This window comes from Lampetra fluviatilis, chromosome 20, assembly GCF_964198595.1.
Source record: "Lampetra fluviatilis chromosome 20, kcLamFluv1.1, whole genome shotgun sequence".
Classification (NCBI taxonomy): domain Eukaryota; kingdom Metazoa; phylum Chordata; class Hyperoartia; order Petromyzontiformes; family Petromyzontidae; genus Lampetra; species Lampetra fluviatilis.
In genome coordinates this window covers 5,355,390-5,376,532 of record NC_136294.1, presented here as the reverse complement: position 1 = coordinate 5,376,532, position 21,143 = coordinate 5,355,390, and the positions used below count along the sequence as shown (strand labels likewise).

General features: G+C 47.5%; 1 protein-coding gene across 3 annotated transcripts; it reads right to left on the bottom strand.

The window, feature by feature from the left end:
* Window positions 1-1,067: 1,067 nt before the first annotated feature.
* LOC144937890 (mitochondrial adenyl nucleotide antiporter SLC25A24-B-like) lies at window positions 1,068-19,196 on the bottom strand. 3 transcript variants are annotated; one of them, XM_078865460.1, is made up of 11 exons: window positions 18,895-19,196; window positions 14,431-14,557; window positions 12,376-12,463; window positions 11,212-11,323; window positions 8,662-8,808; window positions 7,482-7,634; window positions 6,859-6,966; window positions 5,191-5,358; window positions 4,041-4,191; window positions 2,845-3,099; window positions 1,068-1,355 (listed from the first exon to the last, which is right to left on the bottom strand). In XM_078865460.1, exons 1-10 carry the CDS (start codon window positions 19,030-19,032, stop codon window positions 2,858-2,860), a joined length of 1,434 nt encoding a protein of 477 aa, XP_078721586.1. In that variant the 5' UTR covers window positions 19,033-19,196; the 3' UTR covers window positions 1,068-1,355; window positions 2,845-2,857. The 3 variants fall into 3 exon arrangements, with proteins under 3 accessions (XP_078721586.1, XP_078721585.1, XP_078721587.1); XM_078865459.1 differs by lacking the exon at window positions 1,068-1,355 and having other exon boundaries at window positions 2,495-3,099; XM_078865461.1 differs by lacking the exon at window positions 1,068-1,355 and having other exon boundaries at window positions 2,495-3,099; window positions 7,482-7,614; window positions 8,663-8,808.
* Window positions 19,197-21,143: the final 1,947 nt, after the last annotated feature.

Genomic DNA, 21,143 nt, shown 5'->3' with positions numbered 1-21,143 from the left:
TGTCTTGTTATTAATGAAAGAAGACCAGTATTAATGCATTGTTTCATTTCAGTCCACCTTTGGTGTAACTCAGGAGAAATGGCACTCCAGACATATTCATGCACATTCATTCATATCTGAACGGGTCCTGGCATGTTCCTAGTTCACCAACCAACACGCCGTGCTAAGGATTTCGTATTTGCACATTAATTGGCTCTTAAATGCCCCAGTATCTCCAATCACCTTACATCTCATCTCAATCATTCCAATGGCCAATTGTAGTTTTTTTAAGCCCAGGGGACCCACTGATGACAGCTGTCCCTGTGTGGCACAAGTTGTAAGTCATTTCACAACTCGTATATCAAAGGCACAAAACAATAGATCACGTCAAAACAATCAAGCAAGTGTTTAAATTAAACATGGCATAAGGCATGCCAGCAGCCGAGTTTACTGTATATATACAAACTGTGTATATACATACAGCATGAGTTTTAATTTAACGGAAATGTATCCTCCAAGAGTCACTACATTATATTAATACGTGACTGTGAATATAAGTTATTGGGCTCGGTCTGGACGTGTCACGAAGTGGGATGATGGCCAGCGGTGGCCGAGACTAACGACAGAGTGTCAGGCAAAGGAGGGATAACGCCCAAGAGGACATGCCCCATAACATCAGCTTGTGTTTATGGAGATGGTGCAATAACATCAGCTTTTGTGTAGTAGCTACATGGATCCTGGCTTTGCTGGACCATGCGAGAAGGCAAAGGCTTGGGGAAGCTTTAGTCCAGCAGTGGATTGATCAAGGCTCATGTCGGTGAGAAGGGATATCGATTCTAGATTTGAAGCTTTCGTGACTGCAAGGATTCATACTCTTAGGTTTTTTCAGTAAAGTCACGTAGGTAAAAAATAAAATTAATAAAAGTAAAATAAAAATTCACGACGTTTCGGAGGCAACACAAGCTTCCGTTTTCAGGTGGAACCGTCACAGCACGATTGCTGTATCAAGTCTCTTAGAATTTCTCTTTACTTGATACAGCAATCGTGCTGTGACGGTTCCACCTGAAGACGGAAGCTTGTGTTGCCTCCGAAACGTCGTGAATTTTTATTTTACTTTTATTAATTTTATTTTTTACCTACGTGACTTTACCGAAAAAACCTAAGAGTAAGGGATATCGAGTCGATTTCCCACCGTTGCCTCACCCTTACCTCGTCATCGCTCCACGGCATCCTCCAGGCACAAGGTTCCTCTCCCCCCATCGCGATTAATCTCCAGGAATCTCTTCACCACCAGAAGCACGCCCTCTGCTGCACTCCATATCGCCAGCATCTCCGAGAGCGGCGGTTCTTAAACATTTTGCCGCAGCCTTGCATCCCTTTGGTTCTCAATCGTAACAAAAATAAAATGTAGAATGTGAATAAATACATAGGTTTGATTAAACAAAGTAGTTGTACTTACATGCCCGTGCCTAATTTGTGTTTTCGATTATTTCGATTATTTACCTTTAAAAAAAATTCACCCGTAAAAACAAAGTTTTTCACTATAAATCCTTTATATGCGTGGCGGCTAGAGTCCTCTCGTCCTCTGGCTTGAGATGGCTGCCACCTATGGGTCAGATGATTGTCTGCCAGCATTAAGCAATTGGTAATTAAATATTTAAATTTTTTTCCCTAAACAATGTAAAATATTGGGAAAAATTTTTTCACTAAAATTAATTGTCATGCACAACGAGTCTGTGTAGAAAATGTCAGCTCGATTGGATCACGGGAAGTGGGTTAAAAAACGACCGAAAGATTTGCACGGTCGTAAGCAAGCAAGCAAGCACGCAAGCATGCAAGCAAGCAAGCAAGCGAACTTAATATAAAGGATTAAAAAATCAGGCCATGTATCGCACCCACCACGGAAAGGGCATCTCTCAAGCCCCAGCGGTTGCGTGCACCCCAGGTTAAGAACCACGGTCCTAGAGGAAGCGTTAACTTGAAAGTGTTGTACTGCAGTCCTCACGACCTATATCTTCTCTCTTTACCTATCGTCTCACTTCAAAGACAGTTCTCGTTGTCGCGCTCTGCACGTGCCGACGTGTGCCACGTGACGTTAAGGGTGATGGTTTAAAATAGGTTAAGATATTCTTTGTGCGTGCTTTCACAACCAATGTTACGATCCATAATTGGTTTCTTTTGGGTTAGACAAATTATGAATGTTGTGTATGTGTGTCCATGTACACCACCCGTGACGGAGCTCGTTCAAATAAAAGTATTCTTACTCTGAATCAGTGCTTCTCTCGACGTCATGTGAACTGTGTTTGCCAATCGTCGGTCGCATGCAGCTTTTAATGATCTCATTTGTAAAGTTGATCGAAAGGCTTGCCGTGGTATATTTCAATCACTGGGGTTTAGGAAACTACTCCACAGCAAACCATCAAAATGTGGGTTGCGCTGTCGAGCGTTTGCCAAACCACACACAGACGCTTCCATGACGGTTTCTCTCTTGAGTAATCCGTTCACCATCGGGCATTGGCTTATTTATTAGGCTTACTGAAAACATCCACTGAGAGTAAATGTTCACAGCATGACAGTCAACACAGATGTGTAACTCTCAGAGCTGTAATTTAGCCAAATAACCGCAGACCCAAATATAATTGTATCCGTTTTGTGCAGTCGTTTGTCACCGAGCTGAGACCGTTGACGCGATACCAGAGAATCCAGTTAAAAAATACAGTCGACAGCTGAAATTTGGACTCAAAACCCAGGATCTTAGGTCGACCAGCTCAGCACTTGGACCTCTGAGCTACCCGGTTTACCTCTCAATCCTATTATTTATTTTAAATTTCCCGCGACGAAATGTCACAGGCGCTCGCCGCTCACCCCTTGTTCGCTTTCATCTGGCGAGGTCCTCCTCGTCGTGAGCACACCGGCACTGCTCCCCGGCGTCGTGCGTCACTCCGAGGCCGCGCTTCATGTGGTCGTACACGGCGCTGCAAACGGCCGCGCTCGGGATGACGCGCGCGAACGTGGGCACGATGCCGCGGTAGAGGCCCAGCAGGCCACCGCGCGCCCCCAGCTGCCACAGCGAGGCCCACATCCCGACTTGCGCCGAGCCCTGAGCACCGTTCAGCACGGCTGAACGAGACGGAATAAATTAATCGCCACCCGCCACTGAGTGATTTTTTTATTTCGCAAACGGGTTTTGATTCCTTACCCATACCCGGCCGCACCAGGGTCGCAAACGGGTACCCGTACCCGGCCGGGTATGGGTACCCGTACGCTACCCGTACCCTACCCGAAATGAGTGACAAACGGTTACTCACCGGTGACTCACGGCCTACCCGTACCCGTACCCGGCCGCACCAAGGTCGCAAACGGGTACCTGTACCCGGCCGGGTACGGGTAGCCGGGTATCGGGTAGGGTACTGGTATCGGGTACCCAGTTGCGACCTCTGCTATGAAACAATATTATTTTGGGGGAAAACTGCATTGGCAGTGGTGCACAAGCACAAACGACAACAACAACTCAACACTTTTGTGCATAGTACTGCCCAATATCTAAGTCACTCAACCACTTGATCTCCACTTTATCCAGGTCATTCATCCTTCTCATTCCACCTTCCCGTTGTCATAAGGGACAGTGTTCAGCTACGTGGACCTGGTGTTTGTTGGGCAGCTCTGCAGTCACATGTAGGGGTGGCACACAAACCAAGATGGTACATCTGCATGCCACTGATTTATTGGCCACGGTCCAAGACAGTCTGGATAACTGGTGCCCATATCCACGCGTGACTGATGGGCAGTGGAGATGCAATACAGTCTCATCGTTCACATCAGGACTTTATCTTCTTGGTTCTTTCGGTAAAGTCACGTAGAAGGGAAATAATAAAATAATAAAAATAAAAGATAATAAAATAATTCTCACGACGTTTCGGCCACAACGCAAGCAGCCGCCCTCAGGTGAAGAATGAAACACCACCAAGCTTGGAGCGTATATTTAAGCTGGGTTAGAGGGGGAAAGACTTTACTGAAACCACCCCAAATGACAAGAGGCCCCACCACGTTAAGAGACCCACCTCCGGCCTGCATCCTGGTCTTGATCAGCAGCAGGGGGTAGCTGCCCAGCTGGGCACACGTGCTGGACACGGCGCCGCACGCCAGCATTGCCCCCAAGCCTGGCTCCGTGTGCTCAGTCTCGCAGTGCTGCAGCCACAGCTCCTTCAGGGTCTGCACCGCACGCACGCACGCACCATGAGCCACTAAAGGAGACGTTTTTTTTGCAGCATTTCTAACATCTTGTTGTTCGTTACTGGCAGGTTGCCAAAACTGTATGGTACACTTTTCATCATTTGTTGTTGTGTGTGGAGAAATAAATCTCAGTGATTGAGGCATTCCTTAGGTGAGAGCGGTCCCTTCAGTTGAAGCTACAACATGTCCGGGAGGTTCAACCAGGACACGTGGTGAGCTGTCTGCCCTTCCCTCCATGAGCAAAAACCTTCAGTTGCATGCCACGCCGACTCAACCACCGGCGCTGCCCCAGTGAGAGGCTTCGCTCTCTCTGCTCGTAAGCCCCAACGATTAGTAATACACCTCACCCACTACTCAGGTATCCCCTGCCCCTCGCCTACATCATGAATTGAGCACGTGGCCAGAAAATACGAGATTGGTACTAAATACCAATATTCTCAAATGCTTCGGGGACACCGGGACAGCATTTCTGCAAGCGGCACCGTGCCAGCCAACCCAGGACACTTGGGAGATGTACCTTCACTGAGCAGCAGACGTTGGGAAAAGGAGGCACCACCGGCAAGATATATTGATGATCATCGTCGATGATAACGATGTTGGGCATAGTAATAGGTTTTTACCCTTTCAACTGGTACAAAAACTGACACCTTTATACAATAACCACAACACAAGCAGTCAAAATGCAAACAAAGAGAAACAACTCTGATGATGATAATGATATGCACTGTCCTTGAAGTTGATTGGTCCACACCCGAGACAGCTTTTCTTAGAGCTTTGTCTCCATTGGTGTTGGACCAGATGACGCCTTTTTGCAAACATGATGCCTTGTATAAAGGTGTCAGTTTTTGTACCAGTTGAAAGGGTAAAAACCTATTACTATATTTTGCCACTGGTAAAGGAGGTCTCATAGTGATGTTGGGCAAGCAGGTTAACATGATGCGGAGGAGGATGGGAGGATGATTGCAACGGCGATGTCACCTCATAGAGCGCTAGGTCGATGCCAGCGTGAGGCAGCAGGGCGACCATGTGTGGGGTGAGGCCCTTGTAGAACGCCCTCCAGCCCTCGGCCTGCACCACCTGCCTCGCGCAGTCCACCATGCTCGCGTACTGCCCCGTCGTGCGCAGAGTGAGACGGGTCCTCAACACCTGCACGCGCACACAGAGATCAGAGATCCCCTGTGTAGGCTTAACAGACTGTAGGGGCAAGTGCTGTTAGCGAGCATCTATGAAGGCCGGAACGGTACACGAGGGGGTGGGTGGCCAGCACCACGCCCGACCGTCTTTGTCTCCCCAGTGGCGATGTTTACACACCGCACCAGGTACTCATTATAGGCTGAGTCGACCTAGGGGAGGCTCAGGACCGGTTCAGATAATCGTCACTGGTGTTAGCCGTGAGCGGGAATCGAACCCGGGTCGCCAGGTTCATAGCGCAGCGTAGCGCTAACCGCTACACTACCGCTCCCCATACACACACACGCGCGCGCGCACGCGCGCCACCAAGATATTCATTCATGCAACCGTACTGGCTTCACCATTGCTGGGCGCTTGTAGATTGTGTTTCAATCGTTGTCATCAACTGTTCACGGCCCTGAGCCAGTGGTGGAAACACCACTCTCCTATGGCAGGAGCGAGTCTCTCCTTAGGTTAGCCACTCTGGACTTCCACAGAGAGTGGTATCTATTGTACCGACCTCAGCGGGATGATGGGCTGAGTAAACCCTCCACCAGATGTTTAACTCGCAACCATTCCGATTGCAAGCCGCTCGCTCTACTGCCAATAAAACCTGGCCAGTTTACATAGCTGGGCATAGGTGGTGTTCAAAGTGTAATTGTGAGGTTCTGTAAGTGACTCAATCCCTAAGGGAGGATCCCATGGGGGAGCCTCTAGGGGGTTGTGTGAGCAGAGGAAGAGAGGGGGGGGGGATAGTCCATGGGTAAGCAGGAACCTTTTAAGATCAAGATGTCACAATAACTAAAAGCCATTGATGCCACCTCACCACGCCGAAAGCCTACTGCTGTTCTGAGGGCCATACAGGACATTCAAATACTATTTACAGGACACACACTAATGCACACCTCGATCACTCCTAAGACTGCCAGAGGCCCTTCCAGTGACAGGAGTGACTAAACAAGTGTTGGCAGGTCAAAAATGATTCCCCACCAGTACCCGAGTAGTGTGGCTAAGATGCTCGTAGTGATGGATGCGTATTTTGTTTGCGGTTCATTTGGAAGCAGGAGGCTGCAAGTGGCTGCGGCCACGTGAAACGATGCCCGGGGGTGCCGTGGTGGCTAGTAGATGTTAACTACCTCGCTGGGTGTACAGGAGGTCGTGGGTTCAATCCCAACCCTGACGCCCATATATTTGGAGTTTGCGTGGATTGTTCTCCGGATCTTCCGGTTTTCCCCTCCGCATTTAGAATCAACATGCTTTTAGAGTATTTGGCTGCTATAAATGTCGACGAGATAAGCCACTTCGTAGAGCTATCATTTGTGATAGCCAGGTCGCTTCTGAAAAAGAACCTCATATCTCAATGGGCCTTGCTTGGTAACATATAGAAACAACTTTTCGTTTAGTTTTTCATGGGCCATAGATTCCCCGACTCTGGGCCAGAGCATGGCATTCCTCCAGTGACGGTGGTGGCGGTACCTCCAGCGGGTAGACGATGGAGGAGGAGACGCCACCGGCGATGCAGCCTGCGGCAAAGCGGTCGCTCGTACTGACTCGCTGCTTCTCCCCGCGGAAATACTTCTTCAGCTGTTGAGACCCGCGAAAGGTCGTCGTTAGCAACAGATTACATCGTCCCCCCTTTCTACTAAATCCAGCGCGAGTGAGCGTGCGTTCGGGGGCTGGAGAAGAGGGGGTGGACTTCCGAACGTATCGCTTCTTTGGTAGACATGTGGTGTCTGTTCATTCAGGAGAATTGCAAGAAATAAAAACTGACTTGTTTTATATTTTGGTTCTGCTGGGGTCTCTTCTTCTCTCCCTGACCCACCTTCCTCATCTTCCCCTCCCCTAAAAATACCACGCTCCCGATCGTTGCCCCTACATAAGTATTTATTTTCAGCCAAATCTTATTTTCATTGCCTTGATACTGGCAAAAAGGTCCCATAGATATGCATACATACCGTCTGGTACGAAGCTCATATACCTTTCCAATCCCAACAAAAAAATCCCAGACCTGTGTAGTTTTTTAGGTCAAGATCTCCAGTGAAATTCGTAAACTTGCCGGCTCGCGTTGAGTTTATTTTGTGTGTGTGTGTGTACGTCACCTGCTCGTAGGTCATCTGCATGATGGCGGACTCGGGCAGCATCTTGACGACGTTGGCTCCGTTCCCCCTCCAAAGGGCGCGCAACCCGCCCTCGCGGATCATCCTCCTCACGCTCTCGGCCATGTGCAGCGGCCGCTCCGGAGTGCCGCGCACCTTGGGGGCCACGCGCGCACGCACGGAACCAGCGCAAAGTCGGCGTCTCGAGGGCACGGCGGACGAGTTTCGCAACTCGTACCGTATATTCTAGGCGTGCGCGTACCGTGCCGTAACATCCCTTGGCCCAGGGCCGCTGCCACGTGGTGGCTTCCCGACGGAGGATATTTCACGACGCCAGGTTGACTGAGCGTTAGGGGAAGCGTCGACGTGGGAGCATAGAAGCACTACTGTACAACAATGGATTTCACTGAACTGCCCTCTGTTGCCCACAGCGCAGCCAGTGCCGTGAGAGAACTATTCTTGGAAGTTGAAAATATCAATATCATAGCACAGACCCGCAGCTGCCTGTCACAATTCACCTGTTCGGAACCATTAAGAGTATTAATGAGGCCTCCACACGTGGTGTCAGTTGTGGGGGTTGTTTGATCACGTTTCACCACGCTGGTCAGTGCGACTTGGCGAAGGGTGGGATTGGTTCAGACACCCCCACGCCACTGGTGTCAGCCTTGGCCAGGAACGGAATTGAGGTTGCCGGGTTCATTGAGCAGTGCGCTCACCACTGTGCCACCGCTTCAACCCCATGTCAAATTATACGGATGGTAAAACAAAAACGTATTTTGATTCTGTCCATAAATCTATAGATTCACATTAAATGCGCTGAACGTATTAAAATCGTAATGTGCTTCAGCGTCAGAATGGTGTTCTGTTCATGTTAGAGGGATGTGCCCAATGTCTCTTATGCCCTTTAAAAACAATTATTATGGTTAAATTTTGAATTAAAGCTTTCGTGACTGCAGGGATTCATCTTCTTGGTTCTTTCGGTAAAGTCACGTAGAAGGGAAAAAATAAAATAATAAAAATATACACATTAAATACCCACTACAATGACAAACGTTTAAAGCGATTTGAAGCATGTTTTATATTTTTTTTGGGGGGGGGGCAGAGCTTTGTGACGTCATATTTAAGGGGGGGGGGTCAAAAATCGTCCAAAATCGCGTGACGTCATTTATGGACGGCCCCATACCTGCATCTCCACGCGCAGGCGCAGTAGTGGCGCGGTGCTCGAGTAGGAGACGGCGCAAGCCCCGCCCCCCGCCAGGAGGTGGCGCCACCACGTGACGCCATCCTCGCACTCCTGCGGAATGATGAGTCCGTCGCCAGCGTTGAAGATCTGCAAGGTCGACGGAAACAAAGATCACGTGACCCCCCCTCCTCCTCCCCCGTGTGTAGCCTTAAAAGTCACGTAGAAGGGAAATAATAAAATAAAATAAATAAAAATAATTCTCACGACGTTTCGGCTACAACGCAAGCAGCCGTCCTCAGGTGAAGAATGAAATATACGCTCCAAGCTTGGTGGTGTTTCATTCTTCACCTGAGGACAGCTGCTTGCGTTGTAGTCGAAACGTCGCGAGATTTTTGATTTTTATTTTTTTATTTCCCTTCTACGTGACTTTACCGAAAGAACCAAGAAGATGAATCCCTGCAGTCACGAAAGCTTTAAATCGAAATTTAACAGACTGGTATTCTTTGTTCTTTCGGTAAAGTCACGTAGAAGGGAAATAATAAAATAATATGAATATAAAACAATAAAATTCTCACGACGTTTCGACTGCAACACAAGAAATTATCAGGTGTGAAAACCACAGCAATAAAATGTGTGGTTTTCACACCTGATGATGATTGCTTGTGTTGCAGTCGAAACGTCGTGAGAATTTTATTGTTTAATTTTTATTATTTTATTATTTCCCTTCTACGTGACTTTACCGAAAGAACCAAGAATATGAATCCCTGCAGTCACGAAAGCTTTAAATCAAAACTTAACAGAGTGGTTGGGGCAAGTGCTGTGAGCGAGTGGCGGTACCTGTGAAGGGCGGCACGGCACACAAGGGGATGGGGTGGTCGACTATCACACCAAGTACGTGCTCATTTGAGGCTGAGAAGACCTCGGGGAGGTTCAGATAATCGTCACTGGTGTTGGCCGTGAGTGGGAGTCCAACTCGGGTCGTCGGGCAGAGCACAGTGCGCTAACCACTGCACTACCGCCCCTCACACACACCCCATTTTCAATTTGGCACAAGGCCGTAATTATAAGATATATTGGGGAACACACATCCCCCCCAATATTCAAATATTCTCAAAATGTCCCCCCCAATATATTGCTATAAAATAGATTTCCGTTTATATGATTGTGGTTATGGTTGTACTTTATTAATCCCTGATCTCTGCCATTACATACAATGAAACAAGAAAAGGTAAAAAAGAAAAAACATTGCAATGTAATACAAAACACTTATAGACATTATTGTAAAAAATAAATAAAAAGTCCATCCTATGTGGTACTGAATTTTTTTATATTTTAGGCAAGAAAAATTCGTTTTCAAATTTAGATTTTTTTTTTCTGGGGGGGGACCCTCAAACCCCCTGGAAGATTTGGTCCCCCCCAATGTTGACTCCATGGCTACGGCCTTCACGGTTTGGGTGATTTTCCATTGGCTATTTGCCGTGTTCAGCTGGCACCACGCCATGAAACTCTGGCGTCGCAAGACATCCGAATTCATCTCTGGGCCAATTGGGGCCAATTGGGGCCAGGGGTGGGGAAAATGACGTGTTCATTGTGTGTACACTACGTCATCGGAACATACAGTGGCAGCTCCTGCAAAATCTCTCAGGGGGGGCAAATGTCTGGATGATTGATAAGGATAAGGTCCACCCATGCAATGGATAAATTAACAGCTTAAGCATGTAAAGGCAACTTCACTTCTTTAATATTCATGAAAAATAAAGTGACTCTTACAATACATCTTGTTTGTTTCTATACTCACTATTAAAACAAACCACTCAAGTTTATTTTATTAAAGATTCCACTAGGTGGCGACAAATTATATTGTTGGATGAAACGTGCTTACGTATGATGACGTAAGCACGTATGATGACGTAAGCACGTTAGGGCGAGCCCTCCTGGAAGCCATAGAGAATGCATTGCAGCGCCCCTGTTCGAAAAAAAACATCTTTGAATGTAAGTCTATGGGACCACTCGGGGCGATTCTCAGCTGGAGGGAAATCGCCCAAAAAGAGGCGGTACTCCACAGAACGTAGCATGACGCTGATTGGACTATATCCAGAGGCACAGTGACGGCTAGCGTGACTCTGTGGTTGAATGACATTGGTGGTGCGTCGCCCAATCGCCCTAATGAAGAAACCGCCCCTGGGAACATACGTGTACGTCATCAGTTTTTTTCTTCAGATTTCGTTCCAGTGACATCCGGGTACGTCATTGTCGGATAAACATATATGCCTCTAGCCTGGACTTAGAATCATCCGGGTCTGTCCTGGTCAGCGACCTGGAATAGACATACACCTCTTGCTACGGCTGCAGGCAATCATCACAAACAACAACCAAAACGCGCGGAGTGGGGAGGTCCCCGCTCAGCCGTGGCTCGAGAAAGGGCTTTCGTAACTACACGTGCGCACGGCACCGGTGTGATATCCTCGTTCGGTGTACGAGGATCGCCTGCGTCGACCGGCGATAGTCATTTGCCCGCGACGCTCCGTGTCCTAGGGCAGGGGCTCTGACCATGGAGTGGGTCCAGCGCTGCACAATTTGCTCCATGCTGTCGGCCGGGTGCAGCAGGTAGAAATCCAGCCACTCGTCCCAGTCGATGGTGGACGAGCCATCGCGGTCCAACCTGTGGGGAGGGACGAGTGGGGAACCTGCGTGAAGGAGTCGTGCGCCTGCGCGCGTGCGCGTGAGGACGCTGGTGCGAAGGGGCCGTCCATAAATGACGTCACGCAATTTTGTACGATTTTTGACCCCCCCCCCCCCCTTCGTCACACGGCGTCACACAAAGTCAGACCCCCCTCAAATATGACGTCACAAAGCTCTGCCCCCCCCCCCCAAATAAAACATGCTTCAAATCGCTTTAAACTATTGTCATTGTCGTGCGTATTTAATGTGGCGCTGCACTCTGGAGAAAACATTTATTAAAAAGTCTATTTAATTAAGTAGAACGTGTTGTCTATATTTATTTAAAGTTGCGCATTTCGATGTGACGTCACATTTCTCACCCCCCCCCCCCTCGTCACACATCGTCACAAATGTCTGACCCCCCCCCCCCCCTAGGTGCGTGACGTCATTTATGCACGGCCCCGAAGTGCAGGTGGGGAGCGGTAGGGCAGTGGTTATGTATGTTGAACTTTTTTCGCGCCGTATGTAGCCAACCGTGCGCGGCGCTCCAATACCCGGCGACCCGAGTTCGATTCCCGCTCACGACCAACACCAGTGACAATTTATCTGAACGGGTCCTGGGCCTCCTCTAGGTCGACTCAGCCTCAAATGAGTGCCCGGTGCGGTGTGTTAACAACGCCACTGGGGAGATAAAGGCGGCCGGGCGTGGTGCTGGCCACCCACCCCCTCGTGTGCCATGTCGGCCTTCATAGGTGCAGCTCGCTAACAGCACTTGACCCCAACAGTCTGTTACAGGATATATGGGGGGGGAGGGATCTTTGTCTTTAATTTTTGGTTCTTTCGGTAAAGTCGCATAGTTAGAGATAAATTAAAATAAAACAAAATAAAACAAAATAAAGAACCAAAAAGTATGGATTCCTGCAGTCACGAAAGCTTCAAATCAAGATCTTTGTCTTTGTTTTGACGCTGAGCGTAAGGTCAATTCTCCCAAGCGTGAGACTCAGCGAAAGGGAGCAAGCACACCCGGTGAGGGGTGAGGGGTGGGATTGTTACTTGTGCAGGAGAACTTTCGCCCGACGCGGGTTGAGCGCGAGGCCCTGCTCCTCCACTGCTTGCTTGATCTCCTCGACGCTGAGTTTGCCTGCCCAGACCGCAACCGCAAATCGTCCACGCGTCACGCACGCGGGAGGACCGGCAACACGCGGGCACTTCGAACGAGAGGAGAGCTCCAAGAAAACGCCAATCGCAGGAGAATTCCATGGGCCTCGCTCGATACATTACGCTCTTTAAGAGAGGCATTTAAGTGGCTTAAAATAAATATAAAATGTATAATCGCATACACGTTTTAGTGGGGTTTTTTTTTTACCAGAATGGATAATGTATTAATATTTAATTTAAAAGTATATATTTTTTATTACTGTATTTATCGTGCCAATTGTTTACCCATAAAAGTCTCAATGTGTGTCTCAAGACTTTTTTTCTGGAGCATCGGGATGTTTGGCCAATACTATTAATGGACGTTTGACTTGCCGTGGGAGAAAACACGAACTGAGTAGGTAGATTCAGCTGTGCTCACATTTGCAGCCCCATTCCAACAAGACTGGGCAACATTAGGCGATCACCAATATCAGCTTCATTCTTTTTTTCAGCAGTGAATTTTTCAAATGTTTTTTTTTTCGCATTGCTTTACTCACAAATTGGAATTTGATGCTTTGCCGTATTTAAGTAAACACCCTGGTCTCGATGGGCTCTTATTAAAATTATATAATATACAGCCCCTTTTCGATTTAAAGCTTTCGTGACTGCAGGGATTCATCTTCTTGGTTCTTTCGGTAAAGTCACGTAGAAGGGAAATAATAAAATAATAAAAATAAAGCATAATAAAATAATTCTCACGACGTTTCGGCCACAACGCAAGCAGCCGTCCTCAGGTGAAGAACAGGTCTATCGGAAAGACAGACATACCTGTTCTTCACCTGAGGATGGCTGCTTGCGTTGTGGCCGAAACGTCGTGAGAATTATTATATTATGCTTTATTTTTATTATTTTATTATTTCCCTTCTACGTGACTTTACCGAAAGAACCAAGAAGATACAGCCCCTTGTACTCTCACTTGATAATATCTACTGAATATCTACAAGTGCCAGAATTAGAGTGGAAACGATTTGGTGTTAGCCGATATACTCTTGTACATTATATCATAATGCACGAACACAATAGTTTACAAGCCTTCGTCAATCAACTGTTGGACAAAGGCCTCCCCAGGCTGTATGAGTCATGGGAGTTGCCTGACCATAGTTGAAGAGATGGTGAAGGGGAGCGACATAGACCTGTCGCCATATCACAACACCAGTGCTTATCGCGTGGATATTTATAACAGCAGTCAAATACTTTGAACGCATGTTGATTCTAAATGTGGAGGGGTGGAGGGAAAAACCGGAGGACTCGGATAAAAACCCACACCACCACGGGGAGAACAAGCAAATTCCAAATATACAACAGCAGGCGTCAGGGTCGGGATCGAACCAACGACCTCCTGGATACCTGACGAGGTAGTTAACATCTCCTAGCCACCGTGATGATAATGAGTGAGAGAGACACGCAAACTCCAAATATACAGCAGCAGGCGTCAGGGTCGGGATCGAACCCACGAACTCCCGGATACCAGGCGAGGTAGTCAACATCTCTCCAGGCATCATAGCACAGTGCGCTAACCACTGCACCACCGCCTTTACCCCCATTATAATACCGTACTGTTTACACAAATATATACGGTACTGTACAATTAAACCAGATTATATTTTAATGCGTCATTTACCGTTCTGTGATTAAACATCAAAAAATAATTTCAGTCGGGGAAATGAGGAATGTCATACCATCTTCTTGGTTCTTTCGGTAAAGTCACGTAGAAGGGAAGTAATAAAAGAATAAAAAGAAAACATAATAAAATTATTATATTATTTTTTTTAATTTGTATTATTATATTATATTATTTTATTATGTTTTATTTTTATTATTTTATTACTTCCCTTCTACGTGACTTTACCGAAAGAACCAAGAAGATGAATCCCTGCAGTCACGAAAGCTTTAAATCGAAAAATGACATACCATCCACATTTTTATCGATTGAGGAAAAGACAGCCTTGAGTTTGTCCCTGCGTCTCTCCAGGAAAACGCAGAACTCTTCGTAGTCGAGTTGGTGATTCCCATTGCTGTCCGCCTCCCTCATGAGCCGCTACGGAGAGAGTGGAGACAGGACAACGATGGTCTTCAACATCGAGATGTCACCGTGGCCCAAAGCGTGTTGATACCACCATCACCACCATCACCACATTGACAACGCTTCCCACCGTCTGCCAGACCATGTGCAGCAGTTGCGCAGAAGACACACACGTACTCTTTGGTTCTTTCGGTAAAGTCACGTATAAAGATAAAATAATAAATTAAATAATAGCATACTACGACGTTTCGATTGCAACACAAGTAATCATCATCATCTCTATGTATCTTTGTGATATCTGCCTGCTTATGTCTGTCTATAGTTTTCTGGTTAGATTTTTGTTGCTATTTCTTTTATACCTGACGATGATTGCTTGTGGTTGCAATCGAAACGTCGTAGTATGCTAGTATTTAATTTATTATTGTATCTTTATACGTGACTTTACCGAAAGAACCAAAGAGTAATTCCTGCAGTCACGAAAGCTCCAAATTCATATTAACACACACGTACCTTCCAACATGCGCCCTAAACATATTCCAACAGCTGCCCCTTAGGTTTTCCTCTTGGTCACGAGCTTTGTAGGGCCCATTGTAATGCCTGTCCCGGCAATCCCGACCCTACTGCCAATCCCGCATGACAGTCTTAATTTTTTTTACTAATTTCTTTACAATTGCTTTGTTTTTAGTTTATTGTCCTTCCCCCGCACCCACGATCAGCTTGGTTGGAAACGTACGGTGCGAATGAAGTTCAACATAAAACGTAATTAGCTGTCAAATATTTATACCGTACCTGTAATTATAATTTTCTACTGTATACAACACCGGTCTCATCACAACACCCTGTGCAAGCTGCTTTACTAAGGGGCCGTCCATAAATGACGTCACGCACCTAGGGGGGGGGGGGGAAGTCAGACATTTGTTACGATGTGTAACAAGGGGGGGGGGGTTGAGAAATGTAACGTCACATCAAAATGCGCAACTTTAAATAAATATAGACAACACGTTCTACTTAATTAAATAGACTTTGTAATAAATGTTTTCTCATACAACATCAGAGTGCAGCGCCACATTAAATACGCACTACAATGACAATAGTTTAAAGCGATTTGAAGCGTGCTTTTTTTGTGGGGGCAGAGCTTTGTGACGTCATATTTGAGGGGGGGGTCTGACTTTTTGTGACGCCGTGTGACGAAGGGGGGGGGGGTCAAAAATCGTCCAAAATCGCGTGACGTCATTTATGGCCGACCCCTAATACACGTGGTTGTGGCACTATGTTTGCTGTGAGTGGACCACAACATATACGAATCAATAAATATCGATTCGTAAGCTCACTCTATACAGTACTGCATACGTACATCACATTCAGGGTGTGTGAGTAAATGTTGTTATGGAGTAAGTCGCGTGCGGGCTTTACTTATTAAGTAAAATAATGGAAGTTGTTACAAAATAACCTGTTATAACTTGAGTATATTGCTTGGAACTGTTGAGTCGAGTTTACACGTGGATACTGTACTCAGATATTTGTGAATGCAGTGTTTGCGCGACAGGGTGCATTTAAATTTGAAATGAAATTGGCAAACTGCATTCATCTATTGAAATAAACTAACTGTCGATTTAAAGCTTTCGTGACTGCAGGGATTCATCTTCTTGGTTCTTTCGGTAAAGTCACGTAGAAGGGAAATAATAAAATTAAAAAAAAACATAATAAAATACTATATTATTATTATATTATTTTATTATGTTTTATTTTTTATAAAATATTATATGATTTTATTATGTTTTATTTTTTTATTATTTTATTATTTCCCTTCTACGTGACTTTACCGAAAGAACCAAGAAGATAAACTGTGTGCACTTGCCAGGTAAGCAGTGTGTGTCACACACACTGGGGTGAAAGTTCACCCACCGTCTGGGCGCATCTATCAATGGATGGCGTCGTATTAGCACGCATTCGATGCAGTGCAATGCTACATTTATACAAAAGGACCTTCGGCTCTGCGAGTAATAAAAGATGCTGTGACCAAAGTGACAGGGTGCGTTTGCCAGTGGCCACGTGTGTGTTGTAGCAGCACAAGTTTCGTGGTAGCGCTCGGCTGCTCTACGAACCCGGCCGCCAGAGTTTCATTCCCGCCCACGGCCACCAGCATTGGTGACGATTATTTAAGCCGGTCGTGGGCCCTCCCCTAGGTTGCCTCAGCCTCAAATGAGTACCTAGGTGCGGTGTGTAAACATCGCCACTGGGGGGGGGGACACAAAGGTGGCCAGGCGTGGTGCTGGCCACCCACCCCCTCGTGTGCCGTGCCGGCTTTCATAGGTGCTACTCGCTAAGGGGGGTTCATAATCAACGTTTTATAAATGTGTCGTAACCCTCCACCACCCGACACGGCCAATCAGCAAAAAAGTGTCACGTTGACATAAGACAAATAGTTCACTGCTTTAGCCCACCGGTGTGTTGAAGCGTGAAACCACAACATGTACCATTCTGGCAAATTGCCCGATGATGCTGGATGCAATTACCAGCGAAACGTCGTACTCAAAAAAAATGTGTAAATGTTATGGTTTCACGCTTCAACACACCGGTGGGCTAAAGCAGTGAACTATTTGCCTTTTGTCAACGTGACACTTTTTTTGCTGATTGGCCGTGTCGGGTGGTGGAGGGTTTTAAGACACATTTATAAAACGTTGATTATGAACCCACAGGGCTGGATTGCTGCCCCCGTGCACAACATAAACGCTGTCTGCAAAACCTGTCGAGGGCTGTAAAGTGGGTGAAGTTTTCTCACGCGATGTGGCACGTGAAGTGAACGGCACTGCGAACCTGTGCACAACATCGATCAACGATGTGTTCAACGAAGCCGCTCGCAAAATGACTCCACAATCCCTCGTGTAGTTTGTGCGTTATCCCAGCAATACTTGACGGCGCCTATGGCTTGCTGCTGCGTCTCTACCTGCCCTGAGCCCTCCCATGGGTTGAGCCAGCAGTGTCGCGTGTTAACGTAGCCGGCTGGAGAGACATAGGCACAATGAGACATCTCCTTTACCAGTGGCAAAATATAGTAATAGTTTTTTACCCTTTCAACGGGTACAAAAACTGACACCTTTATTAAATCCTTTATATTAAGTTCGCTTGCTTGCTTAGGACCGTGCAAATCTTTCGGTCGTTTTTTACCCCACTTCCCGTGATCCAATCGAGCTGACATTTTACACACAGTCTCGTTGTGCGTGACAATTAATGTTCGTGAAAAATTTTTCCAAAATTTTACACTTTTTAGGACAAAAATATTATATTTAATTACCAATTGCTTAATGGTGCAATGCAATCATCTGACCCATAGGTGGCAGCCATCTCAAGCCAGAGGACGAGAAGACTCGAGCCGCCACGCATATAAAGGATTTATAGTGAAACACTTTGTTTTTACGGGTTATACTTATACAATGCATCTTCTTCTTCTTCCTAGCGTTGTTCCCGCTGTGGCGCAGGGTCCGCTTTTCGGCATTGTCTTCTCCATTTGGCTCGGTCCAGGGCATCTTCAGGGGATGCGTTGACCGTCTTCATGTCTTCCTTTATTCGGTCCATTATACAATGCATCATGTTTGCAATAACCACAACACAAGCAGGCAGCCAGGCACGGTGTTGGCCATCCCAACTCCTGGGCACACACTAAGCCCAAACCAAGCCAGCCTTCCATTAGAGGGCTTTTGGGTTATAATTGTGTCCTTGAACCCGCCACCAGCCGACGCAGCCGTTGAGTGTGAGGTTTGTCACGTAAACAAAACGTGGCAATTCGTTACGCGTGCCGCACACCGGTTGTGTTGGAGAGTAGAACCCCACACCGTTTACAATTCGAGTACGACGTTTCGCCAGCAATTACACCTCGCACCATAAATATAAATACGCATTCATATTTACGCGATCTAACCGGCCGCAAACACTTCTTATCGTGGATAAACATTGGTCAGCGAAAGCCCACGTCGTTAGCCAGGTTCAGCCTCGATAGGCACCCGCTCGCAGCACGCGTTCGTGCGAGGGCTGCTAAACCGTGCGCATATCTGGAATCGCCGAACGAGTTAATCTCCACGATTAGCAAACCCACGTGGCACGCGCTCTCGATGTGATGAGCTGGGCAACATTGCGGCACAGCAAGCGCCAGTCTGACAGAACACCGCATGGGGCTCTCAATTCGCCGGCTGCGGTGTTGTCACACGCGAGCAGCAGGCAACAGCAGCCAGCAGCAACAGCAGCGCCTGCCGCCGACCTTCCGACAGTCGGCAAGGGGTCATTCGCACAACGCGACGGCCGTCTGCCCGCCCGCCCGCGAGAAACGGCGGAAAGGGTTTGTCCGTCCGACTCACCTCCTCGTCCCCGGGCAGCAGGGTCATCCCCATGGTGCGCAGGCCATTCCTCAGCTCCTTGAAGTCAATGCGACCATTGCCGTCCGTGTCCAGGCTGTGGAACAGCTTCTCTGCCCTTGCCTGCAGTGTCGTCGACATTGTGCGAGGGTTTGTCTACCAAATAAATAACAAATCTGCCACGACGGTCACTCGCTGCTGCTGCTGCTGGTAGGGGGGGAGGGGGTCAGCAGGTGTGCTAATTAGGGGTCACCCAAATAGGCTGCTAACGGTCGGACGATGGTGGAAAGCTGCACTGGCGAGTGGGAGAGAGAGAGATCCTGAGAAGGGCATCTGCATTGTCGCTCTTGCGCCACGTGACGGCGTGGTGTGGGGTGGGAGGGCAACTGTGGAGTTAACCCATTCACTGCCAAGTGCCCACCATGGCTACAAAGACAAAGGTCCCCCGTGTAGCCTTCACACACCGCTGGGGCAAGTGCTGTTTCGCGAGCAGCGCCTATGAAGGCCGGCGCGGCGGCACGAGGGGGTGGGTGGCCGACACCACGCCCGACCGCCTTTGTCTCCCTAGCGGTCGATGTTTTACGCACCGCACCAGGGTACTCATTAGAGGCTGAGTCGACCCAGGGGAGGCCCACGGCCGGTTCAAACAATCGTCACTGTGCTGTTGGCCGTGAGCGGGAATCGAACTCGGGTCGGCGGGTTCGTAGCGCGAACCACGACACCACAACCGCTCACCCCCTTGGTGTCACTTGCTAATTGCGAACAAATTCACGCGAAGTGCTCCTGCCACCATTGATTTGCACAATGTTTTCTCATTTGAAAACCACAGACCAGTCTGCATCTTAACATCACAAACGTTTTTAAATTGTGGAACTTTTGCAAAGCGGTGTTAAGATTGAGCAATATTGGATATCAGAAGTGTGTTTTTTTATATCAATATTTACATGAGTGAAATTTGTACAAGCCTTTTCAACATATCTGGCATGTTGAAAGATACTGTATATTGTCAGCACCCCTGCTTATTTTAGTTTCGGTGTGAATGCAAGCTCGCTGCTCTTCAAGGCTGCTCATGTTCCAAAGATGAGTCGAAGCAACACTTCCACATCTATAAATGTTCACGAGAAACTGCAGAACCGAATTTACTTCAAAAAGATGCGTTCTCAGATTAGTACGTAGGCAGCCGCGAGCCAAACAGTCGTGTTAGCTGTCGGAATCAATGAAAACCTGTGCAATGTACTTATCACCAACAACGTTATACCCAACATCACATCTAACATGAATTGACATGTATTTTGCAGTAGAACTCCAATAATTCGCGGGGGCGCACAGCTCCCGAAATCCGCGTTTACCCCACGGATGTTTTGGATCAATTCCAGGCGTGGAATAATCCATTCCATAATAACAATCTATTCCATAATAATAATCCATTCCATAATAACAATCTATTCCATAATAATAATCCATTCCATAATAACAATCTATTCCATAATAATAATAATCCATTCCATAATAACAATCTATTCCATAATAATAAACAGGACCCTGCGGGGTGGGCTGGTAGGAATAATACTTAGTACCGGTACAGGGATATCGACCGGGTATAGAGGAGTTAAAGAAAAAATTACTGTATTCTAGTGTAACGTTAATTAAAAGTGTTTGTTTTGACAAGAAACGCTGTGAGATTTAAAGACCCCCCAACACCACCCTCAACACCAGCCCTCACCACCCCTCCACCACCACCCAACACCACCACCCCCCACCACCACCTTCTGCACTAGGCCTCGCGAAGCCTCCCGCATTAGGCCTCACGAAGCCTGCCGCACTAGGCCTCGCGAAGCCTGCTGCACTAGGCCTCGCGAAGCCTTCTCTGCAGTAGACTTAGCGAAGCCTGCTGCACTAGGCCTCGCGAAGCCTTCTCTGCAGAAGACTTAGCGAAGCCTTCTGCACTAGGCCTCGCGAAGCCTTCTCTGCAGTAGGCCTCGCGATGCCTTTTCTGCAGTAGGCATCGCAAAGCCTTCTCTGCAGTAGGCCTCGCGATGCCTTTTCTGCAGTAGGCATCGCAAAGCCTTCTCTGCAGTAGGCCTCGCGATGCCTTTTCTGCAGTAGGCCTCGCGAAGCCTTCTCTGCACTAGGCCTCGCGAAGCCTTCTCAGCAGTAGGCCTCGCGAAGCCTTCCCTGCAGTAGGCCTCGCGATGCCTTTTCTGCAGTAGGCCTCGCAACTAAGGCGATTAAATGTATCTCGTGTCTGTGTT